The 25,482-nt window shown below is 43.4% G+C and overlaps 1 protein-coding gene across 2 annotated transcripts in view; it reads left to right on the top strand.

The window, feature by feature from the left end:
* DOCK10 (dedicator of cytokinesis 10) overlaps positions 1-25,482 on the top strand; it is a 144,718-nt gene that overhangs the window by 22,273 nt on the left and 96,963 nt on the right. Inside the window, exons 1-3 of one of the 2 annotated variants that reach the window (XM_009286674.1) lie at positions 955-1,056; positions 13,095-13,214; positions 21,233-21,322. In XM_009286674.1, coding sequence (XP_009284949.1) covers positions 955-1,056; positions 13,095-13,214; positions 21,233-21,322 — 312 coding nt within the window. Of the gene's footprint in view, positions 1-954; positions 1,057-13,094; positions 13,215-21,232; positions 21,323-25,482 lie in introns of those variants that run through there. The other variant, XM_009286673.1, reaches the window with a different exon arrangement.

The raw sequence follows: 25,482 nt of genomic DNA, 5'->3' as shown, positions 1-25,482 counted from the left end.
GCCGGCGTGTGCCGGGGAGTGGGGTAGCGGGGGGGGGTAGCTGCCGTGATTGCCCCCGCGTGGGGTAGCGGGGCGGGGGAGCTGCCGTGAGTGCCCCTGCATGGGGTACCTGGGGAACCGGCTCTGTCTGGCAGCTTTACTCTCGCCTGAGGTGGGAGCAGGGTTTGAAGCAAGCAGGGATTTTTTCGTAGTTGGCAGGTGACAAGCACTTCCAAAACCAGGTTTTTACAAGCCAAAAAATTATTTTGGATATTAGCATATAAATTTCCCTATTTCTCCCTTTTTATAACTGTCTGCAGATTTCGGAGTTTGCAGGGTGCTTCCTCTTACTGATGTTTCATGCCACTTTGAAAGGGGAACTGTTACCTTGGTCCAAAAGTAGAGATTAGTCTGGGCCCTGGCAGCACGAACCTGTTGCTGCGTGCTCTGTGATTGAAGTCTGCTACCGAGGGGCTCGGTAGGAGGTGGTTGTTCTTTGAATGCCTCTTTTTATCTTGCAGACGTACGTGTGCATGATGCCTCTTTTTATCTTGCAGACGTACGTGCGCATGAAGTAAGAGTGCAGCCATTTGGGCTTTTGAATCAGAGAGGGTGGTGAGGAGAAAGGATGTGATGGGTTTTGAGTCAAAGATAGAAGTTCAGCTGCGAGCGTTTTTTCTACAATTTCCTATTTTGATTTGCATTAGAGGCGGGGGCTGGGTGTATTTATGGTTTAATGAGACACTCTCGCCTTAATAGCAGAATATTATTCACAGGAAGAAATGAGTTATTGCTGGTTTTCTTCTTCTTTCTGTTCAGTTACTGTGGATACAGCATGTAAGTTTTAGACGTACTTCCCCCTTGAACAGTATACGCAGCTTCCAGTTGTTACGCTGAAGCTGCTGAAGGAAAGAGGTTAAAGGAGCACAATTCTTAAAGAGAGATTTGTTTGCTGCTTGAATTCCTACGGATACAATGAGCTTTCGCGGGAGATTCAGAAGGGAGCCTAGTGAACTGCGGAGGAGGAGAAGGACTGTTAGGCGAGTGAATCAAGGAGAAATTCACAGATTAAGCTGCGTGAGTATGCACCCCTTCTTCCACCTCTTCTACGAAATTGCTGAGAAATGACAGGTCAAACAGTCTTCAGACTACGCGTAGGAGAGAGTAGGATTTATTCCTTGGTGTGTACGTAGGATTGACCGTCCCTTGTCAGTCTGTGTGATGAGGTACTGAACATTGGAGAATGATTACTGAAGTCTGAGACTGAAGCACGGGGAGTTCGGGAGTGTACAGAACTCAAGTGCATTAGAGAAACTGTTGTATAGCATCACGTTGTCGATCAGACATGTACTGGTAACGGCATTGTGCGATAGCCTCTCTGGCGCCTGGTAACACGTGCTTGGTAGTTCCATGAAAATCCATAATGCTGCTTCTGGAGTGGAAAGTTACTCTGTGCTATTTCAGATCTCATGATCTGCTATAGGCGATTTGTGCCTCTCGAGGCCAGGAGGAGGAGGAGGAGGAGAAAGCCACTGTCCTCCTGCAGTGCAGGAAGCGAATGGAGAAAGCTCCAGAGCCCTTGGTGGAAGGCTGGAGTGAGGTTCTGCCCCGCCAGGTAGACAGCAGCTTCGCCAGTGATGGCTTTGGGCCAGGACTGCGCGTCCCGAAACTCCGCTGCGTGACACCGGGCAGCTCACGTTAACTGCGTTGTGCCTAAGCTTTCCTGGCTGAAATTGAAACTGCAGACAATTTTAGGTAAAACGCTTAGAGCCCGCTGTTGAGAAGCCTTAGGCAAGTGCTGGTTTTCAGTGTATTCTCTTGAGACATTACTTTAGATGTCAAACATTTATTTAATGGCTTCCCCGAGAACGATTTAGAGACAATGGATCCTTTTCTTCATGGCGAGAGGTGTTTGGTTTTCTTCTGTAGTTTCATATATCCAGTTACAAGCTGTGTTTGCGTGTGCATGCTGGGGGCTCTTTTGAGGCTATTCTGCATGTTCAGTGTAACAAAGAATTGGTGATAACACGCTGAAGATTATTCTTATTAACTTTTTTAAGTAGGAAGGAAAATAACTTTGCAGTTGTAACACTTGGTCACACATTGATTAAGATGGTCTGCGGTTCATCTAGTAGAGTGTTTAGGTTTTGCTTGTGACTAGCTGCCGTTTTGGATAGATATTTTGTATGGAAATGGATCTTTTTGACAAGGCTACTTTACAGTGTAGTTCCTGCTGCCCTGAGCTGTTGGCATACAGTCGAAGATACCGAGTTTGAGCTTTCGTGGTCTTGGGTCCCAAGAATGAATGCTGATGGTGCTGCTGAAAGCATCTAACCCTGGCAGTTCACAAGACTTTGGTAGGAGGTAGGCACTGCTGCTTGACTTACCCTCTTAAATCCTGGTTAGGAGGGGTTTTTGTCATTATTGTACAAATTCTGACTACACGTGAATAGCGCTCACCAGAAGTGGTTGAAGCCTTACAGGAAAGTACGGCTGGAAATAAAACAAAGCCCGAATAGTAACAATAAATCAGTAGCCTGCCTGCAGACAAGGAGGAATATATTTGTTCGTTCTTGCCTGTATCCTCAGATAACAGAAGCCGAGAGTCTGTTCGGTTTAGTGGTGCCAAAGAACCTTTAAATTGTTGTGATTTCTAACAGTCAATAAAATGTATCATACTCTGACCTAAAACTTAGAGCGCTTGTAACCGTGTGCCTGTTGCCTTTCATTGGAAATGGGTAACGTGCCTTTTTCATCAGGGGCTTGTGGTTCCCACGGCACTTCCCGTGAGGTGGCTGGCTGCTGTAATGTCAGGGACATAACTCGGCTTTTCAGGGGAATCCGTTCGTTCCCATTTCTGTTCTTTTCAGACATAAGATAGATTAAAATGGGGTCGCTGTGACGTGGTATTCTGCAAGCGTATTTCTCAATAGTTTGTTTAGCCCTTAGGAAATGCAGGCAGACTTGGCTTTACCTTTGTGGCTTGTGACCTGTGTCTTTCTACCCGATATTTCGTAATTGGAGTATGTTAAATCGTTGGCCTATGGGCACTTTTTGCTATCAACCGGGAGCCAATCTCTCCTTCATGCATCAGTCCTCCACAGCTCCGATGCTGCAGATTTCAAAGTGGTGTTAGCTCCCACTGCAGCTGTAAAGGCTTTTGTATATGGGGACCTTATTCAAAGAGTGCATTTCTTAATATACTACATTTAGACCTGTATTTTCTGTGGGTGGACTTGTATTATTTGCTGGAAACTCCGTTCTTTGTAAGACTAATTATGATCTGATTAGTTTTAATTGATTGTAGGTTGTTGATTGAGCTCAGTGTGGTTGACCAGATTTTGCTCTCATTTACGTTCTGTGTGTGTAAATGACATGATAGCTAGATAATTGATTGGGAGAGTAGTTGATGTCAAGGAAACGATTACAATTTTAACGTCATTGTGAGAGCTGAATTTATAATGGCCGTGTATAGATGATACTAATTTTTACAGATCTGTGGAAATACTTACCATAATTTACAGTAGCATGAAAACTATCTGTAACTCATGAAGACATAAGTAACCGTAGTGTAGGTAGAAAAAGGGAGATATTCACTGAGTAGAACGAAGCGGAACAGCATATATGAGATTTGCCCTACGGGACAGTGACTTATTACTAAGTACTCTCTAGAAGTCAAATGGTATTTTTGAAAAGTTTATTTAGGGCTAATGCAAACATTTTTGTCAGTTGTTTTTGCTTCAGGGGCTTCTAAAGTGGTTGAGCCCCTTTCAAAAAAAGCTGTTTGCTCAGTCTACAGGTCTAGGACTTCATACATCTAAATTTTAGTATTTAATTGAAAACAGGCAATGTAGTTTGCTTATGCGCTGTGTTGCAACTTCATCATCGAACTTACAATAGTGATCAAAGTCTACAGCATCAGAGCGTGATCTAATGAACAGACGTAACAGTTTTCCCTTCGGTCCTTAAAAAAAGTCTCCTATGTGCTCTAAAAACAAAGTCTACTAAAAAGAAACCTTTATTTTCAAAGTAAATAAAAACATTTTTAAAGACAATTCTGTGCTGTGCATGGCGTTATGTAAAATACTCCCCTGATTTAGCAGCAGGTTTGTGCTAGGTGAGCCTGGTGGAGGAGCGGGCGAGCTAGGAACGCCTGGCACATGCTCCCTTCTGTCCTTCCCCTGAACCTGTACGCAGATGACCGTGGGTAGATCGCTCCATCTCCCTTATTCATCCAGTTTGCACACACGGAGGGGACTGGTTTGGTCTGATCTTGTTGCTATAACCAGTTCTATTATTGCTGTATAGATGCTGTACGTGTCAGAGCTGGGTTTCTACCCTTGCTATGAGGGTAACCTGAGTGCCACTTAAAGGCAAAAATTGGGAGTATCTTTTTTTTTTAATGTAGATTTTCCTTAGACTACAATGACTCTCTCTATATATGTGAAGTTATATATATGTGTGTGTGTATGCACAGACAGAGTCAGAAGTGCTGTTTACATAAACTTTGTACTGGAAGCTTAAAAGCTTTGGTCAAATCCACTACGTGCAGGTTGCAGGATGGTTTTGTTAACGTTCCTGTTTGCGACCATGAATCTGCCCATCTGAGACCATGCTAGAAAAAGCGAACATGAAGCGAAGAGTGTTTACAGAATAGCTGAACTAGACTCATTCCAGCATCCCCTTTGTGGTGCCCAGGGCAGGACAATTCACCACTTCTTCCCTGGGGTGAAGTAATGGCTAATGAGGCAAGCGGTGGGGTGGAGCGCTCCAGCTCTGCGTCGGCAGGTCCTCTCCGCTCCCCCAAAGCTCCCATCCCTTCTTCCCAATCCCCTTCCAGCACATCCCGCTGTCCTGGTTAAACCACGACACCTACCCGTCCGTTCACATGTCTGTATGAAGATGAGTAAATCACATCTTTGGCTTTTGCTTCCTTTCTTTATGAATAGATTCAGCGTGGTAGCTTTAAAGAAAACCTTTTGTTGCTATAACTGCCCTTTTTTTTTTTTTCTGGCTAAGGTCAGGTAAGGGGAGTGAAGTGGAGGAGTGTTGCCAGGTTAGAGGTCTGTGTAAATTACCCCCCCCCCCCCCACACCCCCCCCTTAAAAAATTTCATTTTTTAAGATATTTCACAAGACTTTCTTGTTTTTCCCCTGAAGTGACCTATGGGCAAATATTTAGTCTGGGCTTCGGAAGTACTCGCTATTTAGAAGCTGTCATTTTTGACATTTTGAAAAGCCAATACATGAAATTTAATTTTAAAACTTAGCAGTTTCTTTAGAGGTCGTCTTGTCGGTGGCATGATAATGCTGATTTTAGTAATTTTGTGATTAAATGAAATTTGTTTATCTCCTTCCTAAAAAGGGTTTCCACCTACTGCATAAACACAGAGGACGAGTAAGTTGTTTTCTTGTTACCTTGAATATTTTGCAGACTGTGTTGGTAGTTTTATCTAATGTCTACGATGGCGAGTGCTGGTCATTGAAGATGCACGTGCATACGTGCCCAGGCATATACCTTCCAGATTCAGAGAGCACCGCAGTGAGGCTACAAGGCCAGGTGTATAATCACGGCTGAGAAACAGAATTCAGGAAACACTTATGACTAAGTCGAGCGAAGCATGAAGCATCTCTTCCCTCCCCTGAGCATGGATGCTTTGCTGAACCAATAGTCCTGTGTGGCTTGCATGTTTTAACCGTGAGTGAGATAGTTTTACGAGGCCTAGTGCTTTCAGAATTCATAACGAAAGCAATGATAAATTCTAACTTGAGAAACAAAAGGTAATAGAAAGAGTAGGTCACTCCCCGTTGCCTGAGAACAGGTCTCTGTGGTTTGAGTAGTCCTAACCCTGGTCGCTCGTCGGTCGGCTTGCTGGGGAAGTTACATGACTGTGTGCCACTGAAGTCTCCGATGGCTGCGGCTGGCCCATCAGTTCAAATGAAAATGATCTGAGTTAGCTCTTCCAGCTGAGAGGTGTCTCCATTTTTCGAATATTTAACACACTGAATTCTCTTACAGTAACTTAAAGCTGGAAAATATGCAAAGTAGACCTTTGATCCACAAAACAATGGTAATTTCCAATGTAAGTAATAAGGATTCATCCCATCCCGGCTGTATTTGTACAGAATAAGTCTCATTTAGTCAAACAAATCCCTTATTGGTGTCAATCAGAATTTTCTTTGAATAAAGAGGCTTTAATGAAAGAAAATGACTTTTCACTTGCTTCGTTCCCAGCAGGATCTTCCGTAGGTTTCCCTGCTTTCGTGCTGCTTAAGCTGATAGGTACTATAGTGCTTTGGAAACTAATTTCTAAATCACTAGGAATTTGGGGGTTTGAATCTTTTTGTAATTCTTTGCAATTTTCTCTGTACCAGAATCTTGTGGGAACTGGAAATCCCCTTAATGAAATTTATTGGCATGTCGGCTTCACCGCTGACACTAAAGAGTGTATCAGTTGTGCTGTGCAGCCCTGAAAGGCTGGCTGGATTCTTCCCAAGTGCAATTCTCCAAGGTTTACTGAAAGGCATGACAAATGAAACATTTTGGACCTGACAAGTCTTTTAGGGTGGAAGGGAGGGGGTGTCACAGAAAATTTTCTTTGTACCACTAATGTTAATAAATTTGTTGGCTGTGGATCACATACTGAGCCAAATGTAGCCTTTGTAACGTGGCCAGAGTGTTTGTTGACTGTAAATAGATGTGTACCAGGCCAAGCAATCGTAAAAATGGCGAGACCTAAAATAAAAGGAGGGACCATCTTCCTGCTGGTTCTGGCTGTGCTTCCCTGTCCTTTCCCCAAATACCTTTTGCAGACCCTGAATTTCCTCCCCTGTGCTTGAAATGCAAAACCTATTTTCCTTAAAGAAAATCCGTAACACGATGTGGAGTGTGTTGGGAGCGGAGAGAGGGCAGGCCTGTGGGGTGAGAGCATTCCGAATTGATGAGACCTGTCACTCCCAGCTCAGCTGCTTGCGGGTGTTGGGGACACCATAGTCGCCGCGTGGCTGTGCTGTCTCTGCTCGCTGGGTACAAATGCTGCCATGGGACTCGCTGCCAGGAGCGCCTTGGGTCGTCTGGCCGCTCACCCATCATCTCAGGTGGTGGGGGGAAAAAGGTGCGCGCGATGCAGATACCCTTCCCATGGAAATCACCCCAGGCACCCAACTGCTGTACTGCCTAATGGTGAATAGAGATGTACGTTGGTCCTACAAAAAAGCAAAAGTTTTGGTGACTCCATAAAAAGCGAATGGTTTTTTAGCCCCAGCTTCAGCTCCTTGAATATTCAGGCAGCTGTGGCTAGCACGCCTCAGAGCTGCTGGGCAGTCTGTATCGCCGGCAGGTCTGAAGACAGGGTTAAATTCAGCCTTTACGCTACACTTCCTCCAGAAGTCATGGAGTCCCGACTGTTCTTTAGCTTCAGTTTGGAGAGGCTTGGCAACGAAATATTTAATTTAAATTGGCCCACCCTGGTGGAATAAAATTAACTACATATTTTAACCACATAAAAAAAAAATCTAATGTATTATGCCAGAGGCAGTGTTTAACTGGGGAAAGGAAAGGAAGACCAAGAAATGTGAGAAGCACTTCACATTGATGTCATCCCAGAAATTAATTTAATTTGCTGTTGTGAGTTTTAGTAGGATTGGACTTGGTTAATAGTATCATTGGGAAATCTATAAAAAAATGGAGGAAGGTGATGCTGTTGTTTCAGTAAGTGGCCCTTTCTCTTGTAAGTCTACCCATTTCGGTATTTCAAATGTATACTAGAATGAATTATAATTTTAGACAAGCCATGGCTTGGATGAAATATAAAATCAGAGCCCTGCTTGATCTTGACTGATCTGGCCATCGCAATTCTTTTGACTCTTTTTATGAACATGCAGTGGATCCTTCTGTCGTGAAGATCTTTTAGTCCGGGCAACTGAAGTCCATCAGCTTAAATTCTTTCTGTGTATCTGTTTCTTTAATTTTCTTCTTCCTGGCATGGGGAAGAGAAGAAATTCATTTAAACATCTCTATTAAATTCAACAAATTTTAGATACTCAGGACTTGGTGTCTGGGAATAATACGTCATTAAAGCATTAGAAAATCATAGCATTTGGTCTAGTTTATTTTTAGAATGGGGAAGTGCTTGGGATGACTATCCAGAGACTATTGGTCTTAGTTACATCATTTCCTCCTTTAGTGAGTGTTCACAGAAATATGACTTCAGGATGATGATATATAAGTCATTTTATCCTATAATTATGAAGAGAAGATGGGTACTAGCATCAGTGCGCAATGTCTGTGCCGCTGGAGGCAAGCCAGGTACCATATCTGTTTCTGTAAAATCATTTATGTGGATATATTTGGTCATTATTACTGGGAAAAATAATGCTTTTGTAGCTAGACCAGAAGATGATGGCGATCAAGCTGTACGTCACTGGTGGAATCTGGGCTGTTTCACCCGTGTGAAATTAAGTAGTGATTATCCCTCTGCAGTGTTGGCTCCGGCGCTCATTAAAGATCTCTTCACTATTCAGAAAGAGTTCGGAAAAGTTGGCTCAACAACGTACAGAAGTACGCTCCACAACACTGTCAGGGTGTGAAATAAATGGTACTGCTGTGATTGTTGTAGCAGGTGAGGAGTCGGAGAGTGCCTTTTTACTGGGTGTATTCATAACCGTTTCAGTACAACTAAATGTAATTCATTACTCACTTGAGATAGAGAATATAAAAAGCATTATAAAAATCCAAGCCAGCATAATTCGATCTTGGCACAGATTGCTAGGTTGGTCTGTTTCCAGAAAGAACAGACAAGTTAAATTGAGAAGAGGCAGCGCTATGGTTATTAAATTAGCTTTAAATCAGCCCTACTCATTTACAAATCTCTGCTAGCGCTCGCAGGGAGAAATTCGCTAATCCCAACATCGCTGCTTCTGTCTGCCTGTGACGAGAAAACTGAGCAGCCCTTCCACACCTTCTGGAGATAAACTGCTAACTCAACCAGCTGCCGCTTCCCATCGCAAATGCAATACTAAGCATCGCAGTGCTAAGCTTTGCCACATCCAAAGTACTGGCTCTACAAAGGATGGAGTCGGTGTCCACATTGCGCAGTCTTAAGGTTTGTAAGAACATGCAGAATTGATAACGAGAGGCATCGTGTTTATTATGCTGTCGTGCTTGATGTTGGCAGGGAATGGACTAGATTATCTCTGCAGTCGGTGTATTGACGAGGATGGGCTATTACTTGCGTCTCTGATTGATGGGACTTGGCATAATACGGTATTGCATTTTATACAGGATTTTGCTGGAAGGCCATAGAAGGGAGAATGGCATTTGTCATTGCATCAATAGAAAAGCACCACCATAAATATTGAAGTGCTTCACTGAAGACTTTTGCAGTAATTTTGATAATGTCACATCTACTTACCTTTAGTTGCATTTCGGATGCGTGAACTTTCTCGTAAGACTTCTCTGTTAACATCTGTCAAAATATTTCCATCAGATCATGCGCTTTGCAGCACTCGGAGCAAGAGAATTAGTGCTGTGGGAACAGTGATGCTCATACGCTCACCGTGTTCCTCTGCCTTGGGGTTTTCTCGAGTTGCATTCTTGTCTCACGTAAATGACCTTGCAGCTGTCAAGGAGAAGTTTTCCCCTGGAGTGTTTCAGACAGCTTTCAGGAGTGGCTTTCTGAGCGCTGCCGGTTTCTGAAAAGAAAAGAGAGGCCGATGTGACATAGCTTACCCTGCTTCCACCTGCAGGTGAACATCTGTGTGACGTTAATTTTGAAGGAGATGTAGCTATGCCCACCCCAACCTCGCAGGGATTTCCAGGGGGAAGAAGGAATACCTCTTCATCCTGCCAGCCCCAGCAAAAAGGGTAGTTTTTTTGTAGTTTACGTTGGCCGTGTGCAGATGCCGTGCGTTTATATGGGATTCCCCCATATTTCAAGAGAAGTCCCAAGATCTGTGGGATTCCCCAGCTCTTTCTTAGTCTCTGACTTCAGTAGGAAGGTGGCTACTTATGTCATTTGCTTACTTTATGGTTTTTTAAGAGATTTTGAAAGCTAACATTCATGACGTTTCCAAGGAGCATCTGACCTAGATTAATACTGTATTGACACAGCTCTGGTTTTGAAGAATGGACATTTATAGTTTCACCGGCATGTCTGACTTATTAAAAGTTGAGGTTGTTGCAAAACCATTAGCCTAACAGCATCTGCTCTAGGAAGGGAGAGTTCTCAGTGTAGTCAATGTCACAAACTTTCTGCAGAAAACGTACATGTTTTAGTGAAACCGCTACACAGGAAAAAAGCCTACATGAAACACTTGTACCTCATAAATGTCAGTGCATGTACTTTTTTCACTTTGACTTTTAAGTGGTTGCTATAAGGTTTCCTACTGAAGGTAACAGTTACGCTACTACAAGTTTGCTTTCTGCTAAACTTGGTCTGAGCGAACGTTGTTCAGACCTGGGCATCGTTCCCAAAATGAGTGGTATAGCAGAGATGGTACACACAGTGTGCACTGGTGTTTTCGTGTTTGAACTCCTTGAAGCTTATGTCTGTATGGGAATATTTAATAAATAGATACAATGGTAGGTTTAATGAAGGAGAGTCAAACTCGTGGCTAAAGGATACTGCGGTGACTCAACAGAACTTGAAAGGAAACGAGAGCGAGCTGTGCATGGTGAGATGGTTGGATGAGCCCATCGCCTTCCTGCGGGGAACTGCTGTCAGTAAACGGCAGACTGAAACCTCACTAAAGAATACGGCTGCTACTCAACCCGAGCGTTTCTTGAGCAGGACTGGACGTTAATGTGTCAGCTGGTACTGGCCAGGGCCAAGTACCGGCTTGGGACAGTCTAAGGGAACATGGCTGGGTTAATATAAAGTCTCATGTGTCCTGGTAGGGTGCCTCGTCTTGCCTGAACATCACACACTGGTATGTGGTCCTGTCACAGAATCGAAATTAAACTTTAAAGCTGTTTCTTCCCATTTGGGCCTTTTGTGTTTTACAGCAGCCTTCCTCTAGATAAGTTTCTTTTTTCTGTTAAACAATCCCAAGTTTTATTTCTAATTCAATTTCCCTTTCATAACTCTAAGGCAAGGCGGACAACTGTCCATGTATGTCTCCAGATTCATCTAGGAAGGAATCTAGCACAGTGTCTGTGTGTCAGAATCCCTTTTTGTTTTATTCATACAGACAGATCTTTTAGTGGTTTCCTGGGAGTTGGTAGTTACAGATACACCATATTTAGGTAGGTCAAGTATTGCTTCTCTTTCCTCCCTCTCCCTCGTATTCCACAGCAACGTTCATGAACCAGTTTCCTTGGGAAAGAGCTTTCAAAAAAGCTGTATTTGTTACTGTTATGTGTTGATCTTGTCTATCTTTTACAAGTCTTTAATGTCTCAGTATCAGTAGATAGTGCTTTTGGCCTGTGAATGCTAGATACTAATGATTTTTAGAAGTTTATTAACTCTTAAGCTGGCAAATGGGACTAAGTTAATAGACTGAGAAGAGAGTTAATAGACTGAACTGTTGAAGGAACGGCTCCAACTTTTTAAATTGCACCTCCATCCTTGGAGGTTTTCAAGACTCATCTGGACAAGTTCCCAAGCAGCCTGATCCAACTTGCCCTGCTGAGCAGGAGGTTGGAGTAGATGATCTGCGGAGGTCCTGAGTTACTCTGTGATTCTGTCGTAAGCTGTTCAGCAATTGAATAACTTTCTAGGAACATGTGTATCCCAGTGTTTTAATCTATTTTGTGTGGCTGTCTTACTGATACTTAATTAAACTTCTCATATATGCATTTGACACCAAGGGGAGTCGTGAACTTAATATAGAAGGGAAACAGTGTTCACAAGGGCTGGGGAGAAATTGTGAGATGACTAATTACTGAAAAAGCAGGAACTCTCTAGAACGAAGTCGAAAGGGGAAGAGACTTGTATACTTGGACCGTTATATGTATAATGGACCATATGTGAACGATATCTACGTAATCAAATATGATGGAGAATCACGAGATTGTCCATTGGAGAAATTTGTTCTATGGAGATGTGAAAGCTTTCTTTTCCAATACACCATGGTTTTGGTGTAGGGAAGAGAGAGGGAGGGAAACTTTATACTATTCTGGGTAGCAAAGTGAAAGAACAGTGGGTAAAATACAACTTAGTTAATGTCCACCATTGCATCAGACTGAAAAGTGTTCTGCAGAAGTGTTTCTGCATTTGCTTTCCACTAGTGTCCTTTTTCTCTCTCATGACCTGCTTTTCCATCCCTTCTAGCAGTCCTCTTGCCCTTTCTCATTTACTCCTTCTGATGCTTAAGTCCTTGAATTAAGCAAATGTTGTCACTCCAATACGTGACTCTTCATTTCTTTAATGTATTCTAGCATGTCAGATGGGCTTCTCTTTTTCTATTTTTGGGTGTATTTTGAGACAGCGTGACTTTACTTTCATTTAGCTGTTCCTGTGGTGGTTTCTTACTTTACTGCTGTTTCGGGCAATAATAGTACTATTACGATGATACTAATCCCGTTTCTGACAAGAGAAACCGTGGGGATGGGTGCCAGATAGTTTATTCCAGGAGAATAACCTTGGATTATTACCAAGTAAAACAATGTGGTGGCACTCACAAGCTACCAGCAGTTCAAGAGGTGGGACTGTGTAGGACAGTGAAGAAATTAGTAGGTTACTTACTCTAAAACATACTAGCTCCAAGTCATATCTATGTTCAGTTCAAATTGTGTCCCTCTGTCTATTGGCCTACGTGTTTTTACGGAGAAAGAGAGAGTGTTCCCGAGAATCATAGAATGGTTTGGGTTGGAAGGGACCTTAAAGATCAGAATGACAGGTAAGTTAATGTGGTGGGTTTGGTCTCTGTAACGAGCTGACAGATTGCTTTTGCGTTATCAGATGGAGAGCGACTGTTACAACTGGCCCAACTTCTTCACTTCCACTGTTCTCGCATGAGCTCAGCTGCAACAAGCTGGGAAGAATGGGGGGGGGGAAGGATTTATTCATACTTTGGTGTAAAAAAGGAAAAATGCAGCAGATCTCAGTTTATGAAGGGGGAGGAGGGCAAATCTGAGTGTAGAGAGATTACCTGATCTTTTCTTTATTTCCACAGCAGGAAAAACCCAAACTCTTGGAGCCTTTGGATTATGAAGCTGTTATCACAGAGATTGAAAAAAATATTGGGGATAACCAGTTTAAGGATCTGATATTATTCCCTGACGATGACTTTTCAGTAAGTACAAGGCAAATATGTGTTATTCTTAGGTTTGTCTGTTCATTTATTTATTTAATCTTCATTGCTAGAGGGAGAGCCAGAAGTTGCCCGAGGGCTCTCGTAAGATTTTCTTAATTTATGCGCAATGCCTTACTTGCCTCCCACCAAATTCACTCTGTTTTTTCCTCTGATGTTTGTGTCTGTGTGAATTTACTGTTCAGGATTAGATAAAGCTCGAAGCCCTGGTTGTTCCCAAATACATTTCAGGAACTCGGAAAACATGTTATTCCATAACGTATACTTGTCTGTTTGCTCAGCACAGTGGTAGTTTGGCCAGTGCTAGAATCTCTCCCTGCTGTTATAATCTTAATTTAATGACACTTCGTAACTTACATCCAGTCTTTCTGATCCTATTCTGGTTAATGTATTTGGCCACTAGAATCAGACAGCCCATGAATCCTGGCCTTCTGCTCCAAGTCAGACTTTTTAGACGGTGGCTGTGCCGTTGCTGACATTAGATTGCACGAGAAAGATAAATCCAAACGGACTTGATTTTTGTTTGGTTTGGGGGTTGTCTTAAGTTCTTCTTCAGTGGGGTTTGGGATCTGGCATCCTGAGTGATGGGGTGCGCAGAGTCCCCGGTGCTGGGGCAGGCTCCCCTGGTGGGATGCTGACAGGCAGTGGATACCACAGCCCGCAGCCGTGGAGCTGCCTGACCTCATCCCGGGTTCCCCGTTGCCTGTCCTGGCAAGCTGCAAAGAAATTGGGAACCTGGAAGTCCAGGGCAGCCCTCACCGCGGCAGGGATGGGGCAACTCGGGAGGGCAGGGGCTGCCTGTCGGGCGGCTGGGGAAGCGTGCCGCCAGGCAAGTAAGCTGCCAGATTGCCTGCATCTTAGAGCAACTTCTTCAAAATCAACCGATCTCTGTGAAAGGTTTAGATTTTGATGAATAGGCATTCTCTAATGGAAATACATTTCAATTTGTTACCAGTTGTAACTGCTGTGTGAGGGCCCTTCCCATCAGCTCATGGCACTGCTGCTGTCCTGTGGGACCGGCTTAATCTAATCGACTGCTTTGTTTTACTAAATGGCTCTATTTCCTTGGTGGCATGAACTGAGTTACTGCGCTCGTGGGATTGAGAGAAAACTAAACAGAATAGATTTCCTCATCACCGTTAATTCCTTTACTCGTTTTGCACATTTGTGAATTTATGAAATTGAAATTTAGCATTGTAAAGCTGACTAGACATACTGTGTGCTGTCACAAGGCCCCTTGATTTAGAGTAACTGAGTTCAAGTCAGTGGAGCAAACCCTCTCAGCGAAAGAAGAATCATGTCCTACTGCTGAAGACCTCTGCCTGTCAAGCCATATTTTCATATCCTTATTTTCATTTCATTTTGAGCAGTTGCCGCCTGGCTTTTAGTCGCTACTTCTATTTTGTTTCTTCTGTGTTACGCTTTGCAACTATTCTGCATAATCTATTTAAATAAAAAAAGAAGACGAAAAAAAGATTAAGACGGATGAGAGAGGTACTTGCATACTAGCGGTGGCCTGTACTCCCAGAAGAGCAGAGGCGGTGGTAGGTGGGGTCCATATCCTCGCAATAAACCTGCCTCTTTTCTTTGTTATCTTCTGTTGAAGTCAGCTGCAGTAACAAGAGCCTATGCCACCAGACAGGACTGCGGAGCTTTCCTAGCAGATAGGCTTTTCAGCTGCAGAGCGTCTATTTATAGCCCTGCTCCTTCCTGCTGAAATATCACCTGTGCACAGAAGTCTGGGTCAGCCATCTGAGTAGAAAGAGATCCACATCTGACTGGATTAGGAGGTGCTCAGGCTGGCTCTGAGCGTTATTTAATGTGATAATGCCCCAGGAAATGGTGGACGTTGCTGTTTAACCTCCTAATGATTACAGCTGCTTCAGACTTTGTGGCTCGGTGTTGACGCAGCCCCAGTTTGGGCCTGTGTCTTAGCACATCTTAGGGGCAAAAGCCGCTTCAGAGTGAAACCTCACCAAAAGAATTAGCTGAGGTGGTGAGCATAAGAGAAAATTCTGCTTTTAATAATGATTTCCCATTTCTGGATCTGTAGTGTTCACCGCATGCATCAGATATGGGTCAATTATCATCATAGCTGCTGCACTGTCTGGTCTTTTGTTTCGTCTCAGAATTGCTTTCTCTTGAACTGCATTCAAAGAGAGTGCAGTTATTCTCACAAGACACTTGTTGGTCATTTCCAACATCTTACGAGAAGTCTGTGGAACAGCAAAGAATTCTTGGTATCAATCTGAACCTGATAGACTGTATTCCTCCATTTCCCCGCGTTTCAACAGCAGAATACAAGGTGTATGCATTACAAAGATGCATTCTCTGGTCTTACTCCAGCCGGGGAAAAGATGCTTCACACTTTTGTAACTGTGCTCAATAATCCTTTAAAAATAAAAATAAAAATCATTGATTCACATCAGTTCCACTTGTTTTCTTAGCAATGCCTTGCTTGCTAACTTTCCTCCTGCCTGCCCAAAGTCCAATTTCCCTTTGAGAAAAAGCATGTCAGCTCAGCTTCATCTTTCACCTGCTCCTGGATCCCGTGAACAAATTACCCTTCTGTTGCTGTGCTGTGAAATAACGGCCAGTGGAAATTTCTGCAGCAATACAGCAACTGCGTGGAGGAGGGATCTGCAGAGCTTCACAGGAGCTCCCTGTCACATGAGTACGAGCTTGCACCGTGCTTCTTGGTGGTAGTAAGTGGGAGTTGATGGGCTTCCTGTTGCGCTCATAAAAATGCGTGCTTGGTGGTGATGCTGGTAGGTTTGCATCCTCACCATTGGGTTACCGTGCTCCATTCACCTTCTGTTCCCCAGACCTGGCCACGCTCTCCCTTGACAACTGGAACCGCTGCTGTCTGGCATTCCTGTTTCTCACTTTTCTCCCTACGTGTTTACCGGGAAGGAAGCCGTGAAAGAAGTGTGACAACTTCCTTCAGATTGGTCTCCCTCTCACCTTTAGCCTTGCACATCTTAGTCCTGCATGGATTTGTTGTCATACATTTGTACTTGTGCTCCTAAGCGCTTTCATGTATCCAAGCAAAATGCCTGCTGTATCCTTTCATAAGTATTTTCTCATCCTTTCTTCATGTCACCATCCTTAGGAAATCCACTGAACCCCCAGCAGTCTCTTTTCAAATCTCTCCAGGATCTCAAGTCTTGCGTAGAATCATTGGTGCCCTCCCTTAGTGGCAACAGGCTCAGCACCCCTTTGCTAATACCTTTGCTTGTGTGGAGGTTTAGTAACTAAATATAAGTTAACAATATGTTGATAAAAATAAGTTAATTGTCATAAAAAGGTAGCTGAAAGTATGTAGTAGGTACTTCAATTTGGTATGGTATAAAAGCATGTTAAGCTCTCTGGGTCCTGGAAATTTGTTCCTCCTTCTCTCCCCACGTACTACTTTTTAAATCTCTGAAAAGTCGAACTCGGACTTTCTTAAACTAATTGTATAAATATGGCTGAATGTCTGATTTGAACCTGCAACAGAAATAATAATTCATTGCCTAAATTTAGGACAGGCGTAAGACAGCAAAGCTCACCTGTGTAATGCAAACCCTATTGAAGTTCAGTCTGACAAGTGCTCCTGGCTCTTCTGGGCTTTTGAAAGCCCACCCAGGTGCCCTCCAAGTATCACAGAAGCCTTAGAAGAGGGGCTGAGTCGTGCAGTGCTGATACTCGCCATCGCTGCAGGTGTGACTGCTTCCAGGGTTCTTTTTTTTTACCTCTGAACAAGGAAGAGCCAAAATCTCCCCGTTTTTCAGATCGTGAAACCTCTGCTATCTAGGTGTTGTGCAGGGACCAAAGTTGTTCGTTTGGATACAGAAGTTCGCAACAGAACCAGATGCATCTTTAAGGGGAGAGGGCAAGAGCAGGCAACGACACTGCCTCTTCACATGAAACAGAGCACGTGTGCCGTAGGGACAGCCCTAAGCGCGGACTTAGAGCCTCCTAGGAAATAACCCTGTAAACCTGGCTGTTATTTCTAAGATCAGAAGAGTTACAGTGGTGAGATCAGGGGTTATTTTCAATAGCACTTGTCTTATCTCCCACTTTCCCATGTGATAGGCAGTATCTGCTCATCCTTAGAGGAGCAGAAGCTGAGTCCGTTATTCTCATGACTGATGGGATATGGGTATCCTTGACGTGCAAGTTCGCATCGGCTGGGAGGAGCAGGGAAGCGAGAGGTACCTAGACTTAGAGGGACGCGCTCCAGCTATTTAAACAGAGAGAGCTAATGCAGTCAGCAAAGCAAACACTGTGTGGGCAAAGCATAGCCTCTGACACCGAACGTGATTCGGTGAGTGAGGGGGCAGAATCTGTCCTTTAAATGTGCTCTGCGCTTGCTTTCCTTTCGCTTTGCCCCCGCGCACGTACCTCCTCGGTGAGCTCTGTGCTGGGACAGCAGACAGCAGCCTGTCGGGAGCCCCGTATAGCGACAGCACTTGCACGGTGGTATTTGTACAGCAAAGTTGCATCTTATCCTGCTTTTTAATTTGATGGACTAACTCATTGCAGTTTTTGGTAATGTTAAGTAAATCTGTTTACTTGGATGAAAATGGGGCTGAGCAGCTTTTTTTTAGAGAGATTGAATCCAACCATTAACATACAGGAACATTTGTGCCCGTGTGCGGTTAGCTCTCTTAGAAGGGCTGCCTTTTCAGGAAGTAAATATAATCATTTTTGATGCATCCGTCTAAAGATTTAACCACTGGTAACATGCTTTCAGACTAAAAGCTATTAGAACAGATTCAGAGTGAAAATGTTTGAGATGGCTAATGGAGTTTGAACTCCATTTTCAAATACTAAACTCACCGTGTCAGTGGGAAGTAGACACTGTCTGAAAACATTATTCCTAATCAGTCGTTGATGAGGAGCAATATTAACTTGTGGCTTTCACTGTAGAAAGTGGATGTAGCAAGAGAGGGCGCTTAATTAAATTGCACCTTATAACTAATCCAACACCTGGGGCCAACAGTTTATGCAGATGAGACCGCCTGGCTGAATCCCAAAAATCATTGTTGGGTATGGGATGTTTATATAAGCTAGACTAAAAAAATAATGCAGAAGAATTATGGAATTTCATGTTTTAGGCTGATACCTGCGTTATTGGATTGTCTCAGTTTGCAGGCACAGATGAGAAGATAGTTGGCGTCTGATTGGAACAGACAATTGCTATGATTGCCTAAACGTTAGAAAATGAGGCTGCATTCAAAACACATTTGTAAATGCTGAATTCTGTAAATAAAATCCTTTTTTTTTTTTTTGATGACCCTTTCAGAAGCACTTAGTCTGTTGCCATTTAGTTGTTTTCTGAAGTAAAAAGGTTTTGGTGAATACACGCTATGCCCGCTCAGCCTTTAAGAGCATTTAACTTTGGAAGTAATCGACTATGAACAGGAAGTGTTTTTGTGGCAAGGCTTTTGCAGCTAAGTGGTTGAACATAACTAATTCTCAGAAGGGAAGTGCTTTATAGTTTGTAAAACAAGTTTAAATATAACAGTATGCAAGATTTTTCATGTCCCAATTCTGTGTAAATAAACCTGTGATATTCTTTGGCAAAGTCTGCAAATGCAACAAGCCCAATGTTACCCGATTTGTTTTGCACGGCTGTGTTTCTTTCTTTCAAGTGCAGTCTTGTTGAGAAGGAAAGTGGGGGAGCGTACCAGAGGCGAAACAGTGAGCTTGAGTTACATGTCTTGTTCAGCTATGGTCTTTTTAACAAGCTGGGTGAGGGAAGGGGAGGCACAATAACCCCATTAAGACAAATGTTAGCTGTCTTGGTCAGTGTGTTGGTATCAGTTGACAAGGAGCGTTGTATTAGGTAAAAAATTTGACTGACTTTATGTCTTAACTAAAAAAAAAAAAAAAAAAAAAAAAAATATCCTGGAAACTATCTTCTGTGTAATACATGGGGCAGATAAGTTTTGTAATGGGCAGGCAGAAGAGGTGGTTAGTCTCTCTGCAGTTTAGTCACCGTCCCGACAGGGTCAGTGCGAGGTACGAAGTGCATCGCACCTCTCTTCTCTTGTGGCCTCCCACTCTGCCTTAGTCTGGGAACAGCAGCTGATCTTCAGCAGTGGTGATATCATGGAAGGACGGTGTGCGTGCTTTGTGGCTGCCATTCCACATGATGGACTTCAGGGGCACCCGTGGGTTTTCAGCTGTGCTCAAGGATTGAGTCTTCTCGGGACCGCTTAAAAAAAGGGACTTAAAATGTCACGTATGCGTGAAGCAAAAGTAACGAAGCACGTTCCAGAGGCTGTGGGTACTGCTGGGAAGTCCCTAAGCAACCAAGGATTCAGACATCTTCGCTATTACTAAACGTGGCCTGAAAATTCATTCTTCTCCGTCTGCTGTCTCTTTTACTCATAGACTAAATGATCGTGTGAGTCTCCGCTGCACGCAGGCTTTGGTAATACAGCTGGGTAGAGTCCAGGAACCCGCATTTAGGAAACGGCGCTTAGTTTTTCACAACAGGGTTTTTTTTCACTTTGTGGTATCTACAAGGTGCCATCGTTATTTGTGGGAGGCAAAGTGTTTTAATCACATTGTATCCTGAGCTATCCCGATGAAACAGAAAAAGTTTGGGGAATCCCATGACATTTGCATCTGCCTGAGTGATACATGCCTTTCTTTCATAATTACTCATATGGAAAGTGATGGGGGGGAATCGGTGTGGTCTGTGTAAGCTGTATGGAAAAATGCAGTTAATAATATCCAGGCAATTGTCACTTAGAGTCTGGGTGCTTCAATTTGTAGAGGAAAAAAAAATGGCTTTTTAGTCTGAGACTGGGGGTTGGGAGGAGATCGTCCAGGGGCACAGTAGATGCTGCAGGCTGCTTCATGGTATTAGTAAGTAGTGGTTCTTCATACTAAACCAGTCATATGCCATGGGCCTTCCTCCAGAAAGCACGTGCCTTTCTGTCATGGAAGAGAAAATGAGCTTGGGAGATCAGATTCGTCTTGGCTTCAGTCTTTCGTTGCCTTGAGTGGTACTGCATTGCAACTGAGAGCATAATCTGGTCTGCTGGGGTTTGGTTTTGTTTGTTTTCCGCTCTTATGGCAGAGAAAATGAGCGGGCCAGATCTGTGGATTAATTCAAAATACCCCAAAGCTTCCTCTCGTGTGACTTTTGCAAAGTGGCCGCCTTGCCTGGCCTCGGCGTGGAGGCCCCGGGTCACGCGGAGGAGCACTGCTGGTGGCCTTGGCCTCTCCTTGGCCTGGTGGGAGCTAAGGGAAGCTTGGCTCCTTGTGGAGACCTTCTGGAGATCCACTTCTCTGTGTGGTTTCCTGCTGTGGGGCCTGACAAGCCAGGTCAGTCAGGAGCCGCTTTCAAAAAAATGGCTTAATTTGTGCAGCGTCCGTTGAGTCTGAAAGGAGGTTGCAGGAAGCGTCGGGAGCCCCACGTCAATCCTGCTCTGCTGTCTGCACCCGCGGATGGAAATGCCCCACTGAGAAGCTGTTGCCTGGTTCCACTTGCTTTCCGACCATCGAGCTGTCCTATGGCAGTCCTTTTGTAACTTATCTGTAGGGCTGTCTGCTCCTCTCTTCTCCTTCCAAGAGGGTCGAAGCTTTGAGTTCTGTTTCCGCATTCCTTGCTGAAAAGCGTGAGGTGCAGAAGGGAAGAGGAGGAAGCAAGGAACGCTGTTGGATTTGGCGCGTGTTTCTGGGAGAGGATGTCAGGAAAACTCGATGACTTTTTTTTTTAATCAGAAACCTCAGAGGCTGAAGCAAGTTTGCTTGGAACAACTGTGTTCCCAGAAATCTATTCAAACACTGCTCTTGCCTGTAATTAATGCTTTAGCTGATAGTATTGAATAGCGTGTGTGGGCAGGAGCTGGGTTGTAGTTGTTGGTGTGCATGTGTATTGGCTGCGTGACAAATTGAAGAATGCAAGCCATAATAATAAGGTTCTTAACCTCTTCATGAGACAAAACTGCTCTTCTGTCACTCTAATTTGCCTTTTTTTTGTTGTTGTTTATTGTCAGACAGACACAATTTCTCTGGAAATCAGGACGCTGTATCCTTCTGTACCTGAAGACGCAGAACAGAAAGCAGAAAATTTATTTGTTAAAGAGGTAAATATCTAGTGTGTGTATCCTTCAATTTTCAATAAAACCAAGGGTTTGGGGGAGGCTTGCTATGATTATAATTAACATCTTTTTTCTTTTAATATTGCTTAGGTGATTTGAATCAGGTTTGAATTTTGGAGGCCAGAAGGAGGGGGAGGGTTAACGGCATATCTGCAGGTGCCTGTTCTGAGGTGTCTGTATCTAGAAAAATTGCAAATGCACTGAATCAGCCTCTCATTCTACTGTCTTCCAGCTGCATTCCCTGTCACTACTAGGCCACTGATATCGATGTTGGTATTTTTACATGAGTGCTAATCATTGGTGATCTGAATGCGCTTTGCACTGTGAAAATATTGATATCTTTCCAAAAAAGATAACTATTTGACACTGGTTTAGACTGTTAGAGATATTACAAGGTATGTATCTTGTTTGGAAGTGTATGTTATAGCTATATAGGAGTAGTTGCACTGTGAAGCATGTGTATGGGTTTATATTTCTTGTCAGTATTTAGAGTCTGTTCTGCCTTCATAGTCAGAAAGTCGAGCTAAGTTCTTCCATGGCAGTTAGAGCCCCACCAGGAGTGATTAATTGCTCTACCTTTAAAAAAGACTATAGTTGTATTGTTTCTCTACCTGATCTCAGATTGTAGGAGAAGATTGCTCTTCCTCCTACCTCAGGGATATTTCAGGTCGTCACTGGGTTTTTCACTTTGAAGGACGTTGGAGGTGCTGGCTGCGCTGCTCAAAGGAGTTTACTTTAGATGGCTCCCTGAACCTTCCCCATCTTTCACTAGAGATGTAAAGTATAGCTCATCATTTGCATTAACAAGACAGATTTATGAAACCCAAGTTTTCAGACAGCTTCTATAAGGGATTTAATTCCAAGCACTTATAATTAGCCCGTAATGTGTGTGTTCTCTGCCTTTTTTTTTCCACAGATTGGGGTATTTCACACCTGGCTTCCTGGTTTGAATGAGTATGGGCTATTTCATACGCACCATAACTGCAAGATAATTTGTGGAGGAAAAGTCAGTTGCAGACAAACACAGGGCGTAGAAAAAATAAAATCCAAGATTAGGTAGAAGTGTAGCTGTTGAATTGTACGCAACATGACATTTTACAGGCTGGCCGTATTTCTCTCCGGCAGGTCTAGAAAGAGCAATAACAACTTACTGCCAGCTCAAATTGCCTGAACTTTGCCATCTTTCTTGGTCTGACAGTAGGGTTAAAAGAGAACATAGCGTGTGGAATTATCTACCTTCCCAGAAGCCTCGCTGCCCTTTCAGCACTTTGGGGTCTGCTTTTTATTTTAAGGTTCCACGAGTTGCAAGGCCAGCACTGTGCTCGTGGCTTTACAGAGAAAGTGGTGGGTCTAAAATGGAACATAGTACACAGTGTCTGGGAATCATTACAGCTGAGTACTCCAAGGGGATGCTAATGACAACCTGGTAAAATACATATTGAGCACATCTATTAGCTTTCTCTGCAATACCAGTGAGCCAAGGGGAGGGGGGAGAGAGGAGCAAAGCAGTGGAAAAAACCAGTACTACAGAACTAAGCCTGTGCATGGAATAGTAGCAGGATAAGACCCTCTTTTAAAGTAGTATTGCATATGTTCCACTTTGTGACAAAGCCAAAAGCTATATATAAAATAGATTAAGCTACAGGAAGAGGACGGTTTCTAGTCCAAAATTAAGTCAAACTGAGCATGGGATGCTGTGAATATCTGTGGCTGTAGTCCACTGCAGCAATTGCACCAATCTGTACTGACCCAGCAGCAGTCTGTTGTGTTCCAGGCTGGTGTTCAGCACTTCTGGATAGAAGTGCAGGAGTGGAGTTTGTGACCTTCACTTCTTTTTTGGAGCTGTGGAAAAGCCAACACTTTACTCCGTGAAGGAGTCTTCTCTTTCTTCAAATATACCATGAAATCATGAACAGTGAAGGCATCCATCACGTACATACTGGACTATCTGTTGGTCAACTGGACTTGTTACAACCCAGGATCAAATGCCTGATTCCTGATCGGACCGTTGGGGAAGCCGTACAAAGGCAATGTACAGCTCCATCTCGCTGAAGCCATTTTGGTGTTCCCCATAAGTGGTAACGGCTATCTCTGATCATTAGTGTATATTACACTGTCTCAATAGTTTAGCAAGTTGCAACATGAAGACATGGAGCAAGTCGGTTAACTACAACTGAAGGGTCTGCTGTTGAAGGTGAAACTAACTTTCTTCATATGGTGCACTGTGAGGACGTAGTACTGGAACTATTTCAAGAGCTCAGGTCCATGATCTTCTGTCTCATCCTTCTGGGCATTTGGTGGTGTTCAGATGGTCTTGACTGTAAGGTACCGCTAGGTCATTTAAAAGAGTTGTCAGAAGTCTGTGATAATGCCTTAAAACCCTGTCTGTCTCTTCCTGGGTGTTTGTTTCCTACTGGTGACAGTAGGAAGGCTTTACTTCCACCTCTAGCTCTTTCATTGCTAGAGTCCTTCAAAGATCAGTCGTTTTTCCCCAGCCCTTACCAAAATCCATACATATGACAGCTTGGGGATTTGATCAGGTTCCCTTTGTTCAAGTGCTCGTGAACAGTACTTACCGGCACGCCAGGATGGCTTGATTGCCTGTGCAATATCAGTTTATGGATGCAAAAGAGCTGACAAGCCAGATGAGGAAAGATGAGGTTGATGTTGCTGAGGAAAGCTTTCGGTATGGATAGCATTTGATGCCGTCCACCTGTAGTGGAAGGTTTGTGCCTCTAGTTGTCTAATTCAGTTCTCTTAATACTGCTTTTAGATGCCTCAGCAACCAAAAACTTTCGCTGTTGGTGATGTTCAGGTGTTATGGTAATGCGCGAGGCAGAAGAATTTACTTTAAATAAGATGTCTAACCTTCCCCTTTCTGCTGAAACTCTAAAATGAAAATTAAAAAAAATTAAATTAAGGTGACTTGAATAAATAAATAGTGCTTTGGTAACTAAATATTTTCTGTAGGATGCAAAGAGAATAAATATTTTACATTTTATAATTGATTAATATCTGAGTCCCTTTATTAATTTGTAACTAATTATTAGGTATATTCTAAAGATAATACTTTGTGAATCGGTCATTCCTATACCTGTAGTCGCCTTAGTATATTTTCCTTGTGGATTTTTCCACCTTAACTTTTCTTAGGCAGGAGGAGCTTGAGTAACTAAATTAGGTTCCAAGAAAAGAGAAGTTTCCAGAAACTTTTAAAGCCAGAACAAAATTGTCTTCAGTGTTTATTTTTTCTAAGTATTCCTGACTTCCTTGAATTCTGTACTGTACCATGCTGTTTCCTCCCAAATTCTGAATTTTCTCGCTCCTCACAGAGCCTGCTGCGTGTATTTATGCCAGTCAGCATTGTCCTTGTGGTCCAGAATTTTGGCAAACAGAAACATTCACTCCACAAGAAACAAAATAAAATTCTTCCTTTTAGACAGTGAAAACATTCCTAATATCACCTTTCCCAACTCTGTATTCCTGAATATGCAGATCGCATGGCAATCCTTGGGATTTTTCCCACACTTCATTTGGAAATATAAGGGGATAGTGCATTTTGGAATTCAAGGTTGTATTTAGTTTGAGGAACTTAAGCTATCTAATTGCAACATATTTAATCCCGTATTGCTTTGCATCAAGTCAGTATTTTCAGAAAGAGTGCGTGCATGCATACACACACACATACTATTTGTGTGTGTGTCTATATGAATGAAATTTTAGATATATATGATAGAAAAAAATCCAGAAACTAAATAAATATGAGCTGTCAACTGTCCTTTCTTAAATGAGTTTCAGCCAGATAATCCCTCCAAAAATGGTAGGTGCTACCTTGGATATGATTTTGGGAAGCATGTTTGCAGAGGGGCTGGCCCCGTGGATGAGGAGGGGTGTGCCGGGAGCTGTGCAGGGGCAGAAGGAGGACGGAGCAGCTTGCTGCAGAAGCTTCCCTAGGTTACGCAGTGTAATTGTGGAAAACAAGCCCAGAGGGGCCTTTGAGAAGCTGTCTCATCCCTCCCTCCCAGGTAGACCGAGTACCTCCTGACCCATCCTTTTTGCTTCGGGAGTCTGATCCAGCGGCGGTGGCTGCTAGAGGAAGGGCTCCTTCGGTGACTTGCTGGGCCTTGGATCAGCTCGCAAGTGCCGTC

Source organism: Aptenodytes forsteri, unplaced genomic scaffold (genome assembly GCF_000699145.1).
Source record: "Aptenodytes forsteri isolate BGI_AS27 unplaced genomic scaffold, ASM69914v1 Scaffold184, whole genome shotgun sequence".
Lineage (NCBI taxonomy): Eukaryota > Metazoa > Chordata > Aves > Sphenisciformes > Spheniscidae > Aptenodytes > Aptenodytes forsteri.
The sequence above is the reverse complement of the archived record's forward strand: the minus strand, read 5'-3'. Positions and strand labels throughout refer to the sequence as shown.